This window comes from Pseudochaenichthys georgianus, chromosome 1 (genome assembly GCF_902827115.2).
Source record: "Pseudochaenichthys georgianus chromosome 1, fPseGeo1.2, whole genome shotgun sequence".
Lineage (NCBI taxonomy): Eukaryota > Metazoa > Chordata > Actinopteri > Perciformes > Channichthyidae > Pseudochaenichthys > Pseudochaenichthys georgianus.
The window spans coordinates 29,364,466-29,377,860 of record NC_047503.1 but is presented as its reverse complement, the minus strand read 5'-3'; the positions used below and the strand labels follow the sequence as shown (position 1 = coordinate 29,377,860).

Here is a 13,395-nt window from a genome sequence, read left to right as displayed (position 1 = left end):
AGATGAAGACAAAACCAGCGTGTGTTGAATTATAATTATCGGCTGGACCTCTTTCGCACACAATGTGGAGGAAATCATTCAATTAAGAAAATCAATAAACAAGAAAGGCCGGTGAGATTAAATGTGCTCACTTGTGGTCATATTTTTCATCCACAGCAAAAAATCAATCGATGTCATCCGAATTAATTAATTAATTAATTATGTCAAGTCCCTTTGCAGACAAGTAGGCCTACTGTTTGAGCAAATCCAAGGCCTATCAGAAAAGAGCTGCATATTATATTTCCCATATTTGCATAATACTTTTCTACTTTTTATGTTTGCTATTTCTTATAATATATATTTGTATTTACATTCTGATGTTTAAATTAAGTGTTTTGTTTGCCCAAAAAATGAACTGTAAAGCCACATTTGTTTCTGTGTGGAATTATTTTAAGGATATGGAATCATTTTTGCTCATTTGATTATTTTGTATTTCGAGCACATCTTGCAATTTATATTTTGTTCAAATAAAAGAGACAGCAACCAGGCATTTGTAATACAGTCAATAAAAGTAAAATGTTGTAATATGTATTGCTGTAGTTACATATATTATTTGAAAGTGTAATTATAAATTTGCTCAGACTTAGTTAATTCAATTATTTCGAACATATTTAAGGACTGTACAATAGGTTTGTGAAAAACAAATACAAAATATGGTTGGACGCCTGTTTGCATGCCATCTATAAAAACTGCATTTATTTAAAATGTACCATATTCTCATGCTGAGAGGAAGGATATAGGCCTACAGGAGACAGGCAGGAATCAAACATTAACATAAATTAGACGATAATTTGATGATCCGAGTGGGGAAATTAGAAAGCTGAGAAACAGGGTAGGTGGGTATCATTCCGTGCAGGGGGGTGTGAAGCCAGTTTGGAGCCAGAGATGGGACAGCAGCGCAGCGTCCCGGGTCGAATTGTTCAAAAGTTATACATGAGGGGAAATTCTTGGAGAGGAGCGAGGAGAGTGCAGGTATGACGCTGCTAACAGGTGGGATGCTAGATCTCGCGAGGGGACTAAATCCACTTCCTAAACCCAGATCTTGGTACAAATCCTGCCCCTGGAGAATCATGTGCGTCCCGAGGAGAGGAAAGAAGGGGCTGCTCTCCTTAACCCTAGAGTCCTTCATTGTCCCTAAATTAAAATGTGGCCTCTTGAAGCGTTTCCTTCGCCGAAGAAAACTCCCATTTTCAAACATATCTGCCGACATGGGGTCCAGGGTCCAGTAATTCCCCTTGCCAGGGTTCCCAGGCTCCCGGGGCATTTTGATAAAGCAGTCATTCAGAGACAAGTTGTGGCGGATAGAGTTCTGCCATGCGGGGAACCTCTCTCGATAATACGCGAAGCGCTGGCTGATAAAATCACATATCTCACTCAGAGTGAGTCTCTTTTTCGGGCTCTGGAGGATGGCCATGGTGATGAGAGCGATGTATGAGTACGGGGGCTTCACCGGGGTGGATCTCTCGCCCGGACTATCCTGCAGCCGCTCTGCAGAGTCTTCCTCCTCACGAGCTCCATGTGTGAGGGATGGAGCGCTTTGCTCAACAACATGAATATTGATCACAGACAAATCTGCATTACTTCCGTCCGTCTGTCCCTCCACGTCAATGTCGGGCTCATCCATGAGTCTGCTGTCTGAGGTCATGGTCCGGAAGTCCGGTGGCACCTCGGCCCCGACCGGCAATGATCTCGCATGACTGGACAGAACAGACCACCTTCTCAACTTTCATTCACAAAAAAAGCTGCGCCTCTCACCAGACTTTTCAGCCTACTCTAAACTTTCTCCTCCTCCTCCTCCTCCTCGTCCTCGTCCTCCTCCTCCTCCTCCTCGTCCTCCTCCTCCTCCGCCTGCAAGAAGTATGTCTTCATCAAAACAACAGCAGACACGTGACCAGGGAGCTCTAAAGGTTTGAACGGTTTTAACTAAATAATACTCAGTCTTTGGTTTTAACTAAATAATACTCAGTCTTTGGTTTTAACTAAATAATACTTTGGCTAATGAATATTGTACTTTGACAATTATAATGATCATACTTGGATCACAAAGATGTCAAAGGCGTTTTATACACGCATTATCAGATGCTGCTCTGGATTATTTATTTTTCTGATAGTTTAATTACAACTTTGATGTATTATCCCAAGTGGGACATTTGTCCTGCACCTTGCAGCCATGTGACAACCAAACCACACAGATTAAAATATGAGATAGCATAGAATAGATTTCATCGGCACATGAAATAACAACAAACATGCACCCTCATAGCACAATGTACATCAAGGGACAGCATTACATACGTCCTGGTGTGCATCAAGCCATCATCATGAGTGGTTAAAATGATCTCTATTGACTTATCCTGAACATTCAACAAGGATTTGACATGCAAACCAAAGAGGGTAGGTGCTGAGCAGAAAGCAAGCAATCGTGAAATAAACAAATAAATAGGCCCTAATGTTCACTCTTTTATTGCACCAAGACGTTTCGAGCACAACTGCTCCTTAGTTTGCAATAAATAAGGAAACACTGCCTTGTGAAAGCAACTTTTTTCATTACCATACCATTTAACAGTTTGATGGCATGAGAAATACAACATTTTCACTCGGTTACACAAGGCCTTAATTACTTTTCATAACTGAAAACAGTGCAGCTGCATACATGACTCTCTTTACACTTAATGCATTTCAAATGTGCTGGTCCATATCTGTTTTGCCATCTAGATGTTTTATTGTGTTGTTGTATTCTGGCTCAAACATTCATCAGGGTTTCCTGTTGATGTTGAAGTTACCACAGCAGGTGATATTGTAAACATTCAAATATGCTGAAGGTTAATATAAAGTAAGCACAATCATTTTATAGAACTCGTTTCTATCTTTATGTTTTTGGCTTACACAGCGCTCATTTCCTTCGGTGTTGCTCATAGCAACATTCCTATATATGGTTTGGCACATGGTCACAGAGGCAACACTGGCTGTTTCAAATAAGAGGACACGTAATGCGTTTTGAAATAATAGCTGCACTGTATCAATCCATGAGAGACCACCCACTTGGCAAACGACCTGCACTGCAGGGTGGGCTGAGGAAACTGTGGGAAGTCTCGTTAACGAACAATTATTCCCTGTACCTCTAGTTTAATATGATATCTATCCATCTGAAACTATTCCACTATTTTATAATCTCAGCCATTTTCTTCAGGGATTTATACAAAGAGCAGTCCGTATAATATCCCTACAAAGAACCAGGACACAAATGGGAAGTTTCATATTAAATGTATTACATACCAAAACCCTTTTTTTCAGTGCATCAATAAAACCGGCAAAAACCCAAACAAACAAAACAGGAAAAAACAAGCATATTTAGAAACGATGACAAAGAAAATAAGGACCTTAATTTAAAGTGAATAACTATAGAACATAGCAGTCAGCTGGGAAGGTCAAAAGTAAATAAATTGTTTTGCAGTTGTTAACAGTAAACACAACAGTTGCCGCTTTTGGTCCTGTACAGAAATAACTTTCTACTTCAGCAATCTGGCACAGCCAACCATTATACACGAGAAACACTGAAGCTTTTTATTATATTATTTAAATGTTTGACAATGACTTATCTACTGAATGAGTCCAATTCTTATAGCAGCCCTTCAGGGCCGGAATAAAACTACATTGTGCTTTATCAATTCAGTAGATAAGTGACTGTCCCCCTGTAACCCTGTGTGGAGGGAAATAATCCCAACAATAAATGGTCTCTCACGCTACAACGAGGTTAGAAGGTAGCATAGGATCAGTGAAGTAAAGATTGAAGTGTGGATGTCCTCAAAATGTTTAGACTCAAGATTAGTTTACTGTTGTATACAGCACGTCTAGAGCAGCCATAGACACAAAGGGAATTGTCTCTGTTGCCTGAGGTGCGACCTTGTAGCAGTGAAACTAATTTAAATACGGGGTCACATAAGACGCTGCGTGCTGCTCCTCTCTCATGCAGTCCCATCTGGAGTTCATCGTAGTGGACAAAAGTGTTCAAATCTGCAAATGTGTGTAGAGCTTTGTCACACTGTTCCCTAGGTGCTTTGTTTGCGCTGAGCTGTGGTCAGCCTCACAAAGTTTCCACACTTGAGGCAGCAGGAGTTGGAGTTGCCCTCTTTCCTCGGGATATGCCAGCAGTAGACACAGCGCACTCTGTACTTCTTATACCTTCAAGAGTGAAGAAGAAAATGACAGCCAAATTAAACTTTCTTCTTCGGTGGCATTTATCTATGACATGTATATGTGTCCCAGTTTATTGTCAATCAAGGATCACTGTTACACAGATGCAAAGTGGTGTTTATTTATGCAGGCTAGATGTAAACAAGCCAATCAACATATTCATATTAAGCGATTAATATGGCCGTCATAGAGTATGTATGCCGTTCATACACTTTAAATGGATTAACCTTCAAATGTACCACTGCAAAACAGTGCAGTAGTATTAGTCTTTGGATCCTAGGGCCGCTCGATTATGGCAAAAATCATAATCTCGATTGTTTGAGTCAATAATTGTAATTGTGATTATTAAATGCGATTATTCATTGTCTTTGAAAACATCCATTTATTGGAGAAAAAAATGTGAACAGTATGTTTTTAACAGTTTATTACCATGAACTTTAAGTATAATTCAACTGAAAAAAGAGTAATGCAAAAAAAAAGTAATAATAATACAAAAATAATCGTTTTATTTCGATTACGTTGTTTTCGTAATCGTTGCAAGCCATAATCGTAATCGCGATTAAACTACGATTAATTGAGCAGCCCTATTGGATCCTATTGTTTTTTCGTGATAATAACAAAAACAATGAATCTTCATGTACTATTTCATTCTGGACCTCAATGTTAAGCCAATCCAAAAAAAGTTATACTGTAGAAAAGTTATATGTCTTAATGTCTGCTTAAAATTCATGACTAGTACCATTACATGTTGATGTGACATACATATCAGTGTTGATATGAGATACCTTATTCCACAGGCATTGCAGAGTGGGGTCCCGTCCTCTGCGTCCCTCCACATCGGGGTCCTCGTGGTGCAGCACGACGCACATACTTTCCCCTCTGGTGAAACAGAAAGAAAACCTCTCTTTAGTTATTGTACAGTACTTTTTAACTGAGTGTGTAAACAAAAAAGGGAAGTGCTTGTGGTTAGAACCAATTGTTTGCTTAAAATAAACACTCCATTTTAGAAAAAAGTTATACTGAAAAGAACTGGTATATTCTGGTTATTCAAGGAACAAATTGGAGCCTAAAATGGTATTAGGATGCTTTTCCTGAGGAATGCTGCAAAGTCTAGATTTGATGCGTTGGCGTCATCTAGTGGAGAAAATAGGAATTTAGTGCAAATACATACGAACACATTTGTGTTTGTTGTGTGTTTCTGGATGCTAAACCAAGGGTCTGAAGATGGAGAGGGTCATATGTTCTACAGATGTAAAAGTCTTCAGAGACAAACGTGTTATTTAGGACGTTATACTGTAAATACAATTGACTCTACATGATCTAATTTATAATGAGATAACTAAATTAAAGATTGCAGGAGCTCCACATCTCTGCGGCATAAACTGACATTGGTGGAGGCACTCGAGTGTTACTCACTGGAAACACTGGTCATCCAGGAACTCTCCTCATCAGAGCTGCTGGTTTTAAGGGATATCTGTGACGTCCGTGTCCTCAGCCTCCGTTTTCTCACACTCTTGCGGAGCTCCTTACTGCAGCAAAAACAAATACATAAATATCAAAGGGTTTGACTAAACTTTGTCATCATGTCAACATGTAATGAATTTCACATTACCTGTACATTGAAGTTATGAGGAGCCGACTTTGTTCCCCGTTGTCGTCCAGCTCTGTGTCCATCCTGAACGTCACTCCCTGGAAGTCTGGGTCTTGTATGTTAGCACTTCTCCTGGGATGAAGTTGTTTTCTCAGAGTCTTGGTTCTCCACTGCTGGGCAGATGGAGGAGCACTTTCCTCCTTTTGCACAGACCTGGCTTCTAGTTTTAATGTTGCAGAATGTGAGGAGTTTGTTTCTCCATTAAAACTTGAGGTTTGTAGTTGTGCAACCGGAGGGCATTTCCCCTCTAAGTTAGCATTTGTATGTTCTGGTTTAAATGCTGTGATTTTGTCATCTTGCTTTGCACATGACTGACATTTATCTGCATTGATAAATAAAAGTGATGCTGATTGTGAAGAAGGCATGATGGAGCTCAGAGGTGACAGCTGGGTGTCACATAGGGGCTCTATAGACAAAGCAAGGTTTGCATTGTGGTCTAGTGTTAGCGCTCGCTTTGACATAGCCACACTTGCATCTTCATTTGAATTAAAAGTTGTCTGGGCATTTAGGCATGCATAGGGATCAGAGAAGGGCTCACGCAAATGATTGTTTTCAGAAGAGAAACAATGCTGGTTTGTTTCAACATTTCTGTTAACACTGAACACTGAAAAAGGGTCTGCTTTTTCAGCAATCTGTGACTGGAGACAGCAGCCACCTTGGAAGTCTTTCACACAGCCCCTGTGGGATTTCTTGTCTCCCGTAGATTAGAAGAGATGGTCTCAAAGTGCATTCCATACTTACACAGTCACCTCCGATTCCCAGATCTGCTACATCTGGTGCTGCAGTCGACGATTTGTCTATTGAATGGCCCAATTTTGGGTTACATTGTACTGATTTTGGTCTGACTCCTCCGCATCTTTTACATGCAGAAGCCTCTCACACTGCAGATTGATTAGGCTCAGTACTTTCCAAGGGCTGCTGTATTTCAGATGTGGCTCAACCAAAGTTGTGACATTGTTGCTGTGACTTTCCTCCTTCACTTTTTTCACCTGATTATAGGACGACATGCAAGACAAATTGTGCTGGCAGGGACTATTAGAGATTTGAAAAAAATGTGCATCCTCTTCTTCTTTTTTAACTTTAAAAGAATCTTGACTAGAAGTCTCATGTAGCCACATGGAGGGTGGATGGATGTCCAGGAAACTGTTGTGGATGGGGGATGCTAGCTTTGAAACTTCTTGGAAAAGGTAGACAAGTGCTGAGTGGGAGCCCTCATGTTCAATTGCACTCTGGTTTCCCTGGATGAAGGCAGCTTGTGTCCTTGGTCTTGTGCTCATGTTGAGAAAGTGTCTGTCAATTATAAAAACAAACAACTTTTAGATCAGTACTTCACAATCAAACCTTCAGCTCGCTACATAAACAGCTTGCTATACAATATTTTTGTTTATTTTCAGTAGAGGTGGACATTAATAATTGCTTCATATTTAGACTTCACAATTAAAAAATGGCGACCACTAGTTTAGAGGCTGAATGAAATATAAAGGATTTGCACAACATTGAATAATACGTTAACTGGGCTATATTTATGTCTAAACCTGTAGCTGCTAAAATGTATTGCTACACAAGCTAACGGTGTATTCAAAAACACAGTAAACACATATATAAGCGAGGGCAATTGGAGTGTTTAACATTCTTTGTTTCCCAACTGTGACAAAAATTGGACAGTTAGACTAAAGAAAAGATGAACTTTAGAATATTTTCCTTGAAAGGGTTTGATTAGGCCGACATCAAAATATAAAAGATGGGCTAATATTCAGCTAGTGTCATTTTTGTTTTATTTAAAAGCCTAACAATACAGAGCTGTCATTGACAATGTAAATTACATAAACCCGCCTGTATCAACAAAGAGCCTTTAAAAAAAATCTAAATATAACGTATGTAACTTACCGGAAGGAATGTTGCAAAACGTCGAGCTTTTCCTGTCGTTTAAAAGAGTTCTAGAACACAAAATGTATGCTTTGCGTTCTAGAATGTCAAATATTTTCGCGCTTTTTGCGGCGTTCGAATGTCACGAGCGCAGAAGCCAGACAGATCGATATCTTATACATTCAAGATTTAAAGAAATAGCTACAGCGAATCACAAGTATTAGCCTACTGATGTAATTTTCTTAATTCTCTCATATTTGCATCGAAAGGCTGTGTCTTCACTTAGGCCTCAATGTTTGGGACAACAACAACAATTAGGAAAAACGACATTTTATGTAATGTATTTACTCTACAGTTTGCTCATAGGCTAGTTTGTAGATCTACTCTATCGGCACTCTGTAAGATCAATGATCGCATGATCGCTCTTTCATCTGATCCTGTATTCACTCTAAAATTAAGTTTTCCGATCCTTCCTTATTTGTGACATGCCATGCCTTCTATGGCTAACCACGTATTTAACATTAGGGCCTTAAGATAACTGTTTGAAACAGTCGAGTAGGCTACAGTCCACCTGGGATCTTCAGCTAATGCTCACCTTAGATCTCCAAATCGATTATCAAATAAATGATGAGTGTGCCAACTTACTGGGAATTCAAATCGCTGGAGCTGGTTGCTATGACTGGGTTGTTTTTTTTGGACCATGGGAGGAGTTACACAGGTGTTTTGGGTTTGTTAGATTACACTTGCTGAGTAATAAAAGTGTTGCCCAACAGTTTCAGTTTGCAGCTGCTGCACACATCAACATAAATGCCTGTTCAGATGTGTTCTGGGTCAAGGTGGAGATTTTACCATCAATGACAGCCTGCTAATAATGCAGTGAACTACATTTGTTTATTTAAGTTTGGCTAAAATAATCAAAAGTGACATGTTTGTCTCATACTTGACAACGCTCCCGATTTTCGCGGGAGACTCCCGATTTCATAGCCCTCTCCCGGTGTCATATTTCTCCCGCATTTCTGACAAAATCAGATTTACACACGACTGTTCCACTCTGACTTTATTACAGCTACACCATTGTTTGGTTTCCATGGTAGCGTCTCTTTAGTAGCGTACGCAACTAGATAGTCACCGAAAAACAGAACAAGAATTGACAATTCGACCCTCGTCTGCCCACTCCTTTTCTGGTCCCCCCCGCGGTGGTTTGAAATGCTCCCGATTTCTGAGGTCTCAAGGTTGGCATTGGCAAGTCTGGTTTGTCCCCTTTGAGTCCTGGTAGTAAGTGTCAGAGGCTGCTTGGTAATGATGGCAGTGTTCAAACATAACTTTTTAAGAACGTTTTATTGCACAACTTTAAATACTTTATAATTTAAAGACATGATACACAGTTGACTTCTGTGCGTAAGGACAAGTACAATAGACTTAACAAGTAAAAATGTAGATGTAGAAAACTCAATCCATGGTAACATGAAGCCCACATGCTTCAAAACTCATCTCAACCTTCATGCTGCTCGGTAAAATGCACAGCTGAACCAGATCAACTAATCAAACCTTAATTATTTGCACCTGGGGAAGTGCTTTGAGATGCATTTACCAGGAGATCTTTCAAGCCCGATTGTTTTGCTGTTATAGTGAATGCTATATAAGTTTCAATTGTCTAACTCTTAAGCGGCAGGTCTTTTTTTATTTGAAATACACTGCATTAGACAATATGGCTTATACTTCTATGTCTGGCTTCAGTACCATGCAGAAGAAAACATGTTTGACTTCGGGGGAGCTCAATTCAGTGGGTAGTTACTGATAAGCTATCAAAACACCTACACAACTTGGTACAAGATGAAAATATTAAAAGTAATGCTATGCATACAATATCTGACAAGTGAAACAGTGTGACAATGATGGACCTACAGAAATGACTAAGAACATCATCTTGTCATACTTGTGCGTATATGAGCTGTAACAAGGAATGTTCCATTAAACAGAAAGTATTCTGTTAAATAAAATCTCTCTGAAATTGTTTTTAACAAAGAACAGTTTGCAAGATGTAATGGTGTCTTGATACTGGCCTGAGAACAACAACCCATGTTAATAAATATATAGTCAGTTAAACTATCAACGTTTTTTTTGGGAAGTAACCATTCATTTCCCCTTCAGAGAGACTTGTAGAGTCTGACTATAAGGATGTCATCTGCAGGCCTGTACTGTCATTGGTTAACTGTGGAATTTGTCAGTCTGCAAGAGGTCTCAGCAGTTGCTACAGACTTTACTATCCAAGCCGTGCATCTCTTTATGGGTGCCCCCTCACTCAACGAACACACATGGTGTATAGCTTGCAGTGCCACCCTCCAATTTTCTCCAGCTCTAGTCATCTGCTCTCCTTCTCAATGAGGTTTGGGAACATGGCCGTCCACGTAAAAGTTCCTGGTGACTTTGGGCAAGGTGAGCTCTATGCCCTCAAGCTCATGAGTGAGAATGATCTGGCACCCTAATCGGGAGTTCTCCTGAAGCAAGGGTGCCATGTCCAGCATGTCATCTTCCCTAGAGCACAAAGAGATATGTCAATATTTACAGCGATCTCGCTTTAACCTCATCACATACATTTGTTAAAATTCAAAATGTGTGGTTCAGAAAGTTATCATTTGGAGCAGAACTACCTCTCGTCGGGTTCTGGCAGTTTGTCAAAATGAGTATCATTTACATAGACGTGACATGTTGAGCAGGCCAGAGAGGCCTCGCAGGATCCTGAAAGAAAGAGAAACAAAAATAATGTGTAATAATATCCTCAAACCATGCATTAAATAATTATTTAGCTTTGACCATATATATTCTCACCTTCCAATTCAATTCCATGCCTCTGAGCGAGATACATGACGTTATCTCCCACCTTGGCCTTAACTGGGACCCTCCGGCCAGAGCGGTCGATATACACCACGTTTACTCTAAACAACAGGAAGTTCAAAAATAATTTAGCCTTACTGGCAAGGTTTAAATCATGATTTAAAGATAAAACAGAACTCCAGTGGAATGTAAGAAAAAAACGTTTCTGTTCCCCCAAAAAATCCCACAACAAAACGTCTTATGTGACTGTAGTTCTACAGTGAATACGACTACTTCTTGAGAAGCCTAAATTCAAGAGCACAGGCTGTTTTCCTCAAACTATATTACATTTCTCCAACTGCTACTCATCATGTAGGTAAACAAAGCAGTTTCCTGCTGAAAGTTGCAGTGAGAGAAGGCAAACATGGTTATATGCGATCCAGTACAGAAAACCTCTGGATTCTGCAGGAGATTGAAAAACCCTCTGTCAATATTACAGAGTCCGAAAATTACATGGACAGGACTTTAGACATTTACCAATTTTAGACTTAATTTTAGACACTACCAATATGAAATGGCAATAACATAGTGCTTTTTGCTTCCAAGGACACACCTCCACTATCTGGTGCCATTCAGAGTTCAGTGTTATCGCTGAAGGACACTCTTACATGTGTACAGGAGGAGCAAAGGATCAAACCACAAGCTCTGAACCGCATCAGCCACAGATCTTGTACTAAATAAATTAAAATGTATTGTATCAATGTGCACCGTTACATTGTCTTTGTAAAATGCTGCATATGCATGCTATGAAGGCTTCGTGTTTAGAATCCTTTTGACTCAGAATGTAGTCCAACAATAAAATGCAGATGAAGCATGACTCAGCAAGCTTGAATGTTTCCCTGATAATTATATTTAGCCTCCACTCACTTGAACTCTACATGTTTAATGTTTGATAGTATTATCGGGTATTTAAACAATCATGTGTTCATAAACAAGCTGTTAATGCTTTGCTGTGTACAACGTATCAATAAAAGAAACCTTGTAACTTACACATCCTCCGGGTCCTCTGCATTCGAGCTCCCCTCCTCACTGTGGTACAAAGCTGTAAAAAACAACAACAGTGTTTCTGCTGTCAGTGGCAATCTCAGCTCTTCCTGGCGGTACCGGAAGGTGGAAGGGTTTTACTTGTTGCATGAAGTTTCACAACCCAATCGGAGAATGTTGATGAAGTTACACAAGTGTTATTGAGCGGACTTTCGACTCTAATAACTGTTGTTTTCCACCGACCACCAGCGAGCCAAATTGGGCATGAACACTTTAAACTTCGGTGTGAAAAAATAGAAAACTTATCACTTATTTAGACGTATCGTTTTCAAATAGCCAGAGAGAAGAACTAGCCTGTGACTGAGGCTAAATGTTAGCAAACTGCACCACTCACCTATACTTGTCTGCAAGTGTCGATTTATGGTCCGGAAGCTGTCGAAGGAACCCTTCCTTTGTAATTTACCCACGCTGTTCACACAGCTCTTTAACCTATAGAAAGTGCATGTGCTACAGTCCGGGATAGATCGAGAAAATCTCAAAGTCAGTCCCATGCTTGAGCGGACTGCAGCGGAGGCCGCCATGATTCTGTTTTGGTCACATGACCGGAAGCGGCCAATAACAAAAGAGCGCTGGAGGAGAGACGTCTGTGCTGTGATGCACCTCTGTGACAGCAGAGGGCGCTGCTGCTTCAAGCGGACAGGAGACGGTTCTTATACATCCATGGGTGAGATGCAAGTTTGCTATTTTGTACATAGTTTTGAGGTATTAGGAACAATCATCCATCTATTTAAAAAAAAAAATTGAAACAAATAAAGAAAATAGAACCATTATGGTGACAGATTTCCGACAAATATTACATAACAAAATAATATGGTAAAAACCAAGAGTACAAATAGAGACAACACAGATAGCATTGAGATTGGTTTCTTATTTTTTCTCATTCATTTCTCAAGATGGTTTCAGTCATAAGTAGGGTTGGGTATCGTTTGAATTTCCACGATTCTGATTCCGATTCCGATTTTACTTTTCGATTCCGGTTCTTAACGGTTCTCAATTCCGATTCTTTGTGGGGCAGGGTAAAAAAATTCAGATTCAACTCACTGTGGCTGTTTTCTTCTTATTAGCATACAACATTTAGTGCCATGGTCCTCTTTATTTTCACTTTCAACAGTGCCTTTCAAAGTTATGCCCATGGTTAAAGAAGCAGTTCTGCAAAGTTAAAAAAATCAGAATGCAATACAACATTTCAGATAGTCCCATTCAGTGTTAAGCTTCAAACATTGCAATACCACACTACAGTGAATGCATGTTGTGCCATGTTTTTGTTTGCTCTAGATGAAGACAAAGCTAGATAACAAATCTATGGAGGCTGGCAGCAGAAAACTGTTTTGTTTGACTGTCCACTAAAGATAGAGAAGTGATATTATGACTAGCGGCAGGTGAAGAAATCAGGTGCTCTGTTTTCTGTTCCCCTCTGTCCTTGACATCCCCTTGGAGAGAAAGGAAGTTGTCCTACCAAAAAACTAAACTATTAACCACATATTCCCTTTACAGAGTTCTAAAACCTCAGAGGAATATTGTGTTCATATTTGAGACGTAATTTATAGGCTTCGGTACCCTCTTGTAAAGTACTACGGCACCATATATATTTTTTATATTTTCTTATTGTTCCTTCAGTGTCTCATAATGATCTGTTCTTTAGGGATTAAGCAACTCTTAAGTAGCATTTTAGGATAATATACAAACTCCCCCACCTGGATCTGGCTGCAAGGGTTCTTTCCGTGGTC

The 13,395-nt window shown here is 39.8% G+C and overlaps 3 protein-coding genes and 1 long non-coding RNA gene across 4 annotated transcripts; all 4 read right to left on the bottom strand.

Annotated features, from left to right (window-relative positions):
- Positions 1-248: 248 nt before the first annotated feature.
- Positions 249-1,780, bottom strand: LOC117446290 (forkhead box protein D2-like). The gene has a single exon (XM_034082399.2). The coding sequence runs from the start codon at positions 1,682-1,684 to the stop codon at positions 809-811; it is 876 nt and encodes a 291-aa protein (XP_033938290.1). The 5' UTR covers positions 1,685-1,780; the 3' UTR covers positions 249-808.
- A 792-nt stretch (positions 1,781-2,572) lies between these two features.
- On the bottom strand, positions 2,573-6,551 carry zglp1 (zinc finger GATA like protein 1). Its single transcript, XM_034082443.2, has 4 exons — positions 5,846-6,551; positions 5,650-5,762; positions 5,019-5,112; positions 2,573-4,221 (listed from the first exon to the last, which is right to left on the bottom strand). The coding sequence occupies exons 1-4, from the start codon at positions 6,343-6,345 to the stop codon at positions 4,089-4,091; spliced, it is 840 nt and encodes a 279-aa protein (XP_033938334.1). The 5' UTR covers positions 6,346-6,551; the 3' UTR covers positions 2,573-4,088.
- Positions 6,552-8,493, bottom strand: LOC139433813 (uncharacterized). Its single transcript, XR_011643205.1, has 3 exons — positions 8,346-8,493; positions 7,772-7,821; positions 6,552-7,174 (listed from the first exon to the last, which is right to left on the bottom strand). It is a non-coding gene; the product is annotated as an uncharacterized lncRNA (long non-coding RNA).
- A 301-nt stretch (positions 8,494-8,794) lies between these two features.
- On the bottom strand, positions 8,795-12,196 carry fdx2 (ferredoxin 2). The gene is made up of 5 exons (XM_034082531.1): positions 12,003-12,196; positions 11,615-11,666; positions 10,580-10,686; positions 10,402-10,489; positions 8,795-10,285 (listed from the first exon to the last, which is right to left on the bottom strand). The coding sequence occupies exons 1-5, from the start codon at positions 12,187-12,189 to the stop codon at positions 10,129-10,131; spliced, it is 591 nt and encodes a 196-aa protein (XP_033938422.1). The 5' UTR covers positions 12,190-12,196; the 3' UTR covers positions 8,795-10,128.
- Between the last annotated feature and the right edge of the window lie 1,199 nt (positions 12,197-13,395).

What these genes read in the sequence shown, in the direction of transcription:
- fdx2 (XM_034082531.1), bottom strand. Translation starts at nt 12,189, where the DNA reads ATGGCGGCCTCCGCTGCAGTCCGCTCAAGCATGGGACTGACTTTGAGA. An exon ending in GCAGAGGACCCGGAGGATGT is followed by an intron (nt 10,687 to 11,614) that starts GTAAGTTACAAG and finishes CCTGTTGTTTAG; the next exon opens with AGTAAACGTGGTGTATATCG. An exon ending in CTGCCAGAACCCGACGAGAG is followed by an intron (nt 10,286 to 10,401) that starts GTAGTTCTGCTC and finishes TTTGTGCTCTAG; the next exon opens with GGAAGATGACATGCTGGACA.
- zglp1 (XM_034082443.2), bottom strand. Translation starts at nt 6,345, where the DNA reads ATGTCAAAGCGAGCGCTAACACTAGACCACAATGCAAACCTTGCTTTG. An exon ending in CTGGATGACCAGTGTTTCCA is followed by an intron (nt 5,113 to 5,649) that starts GTGAGTAACACT and finishes CTGTTTCACCAG; the next exon opens with AGGGGAAAGTATGTGCGTCG. An exon ending in TGCAATGCCTGTGGAATAAG is followed by an intron (nt 4,222 to 5,018) that starts GTATCTCATATC and finishes TCACTCTTGAAG; the next exon opens with GTATAAGAAGTACAGAGTGC.
- LOC117446290 (XM_034082399.2), bottom strand. Translation starts at nt 1,684, where the DNA reads ATGACCTCAGACAGCAGACTCATGGATGAGCCCGACATTGACGTGGAG.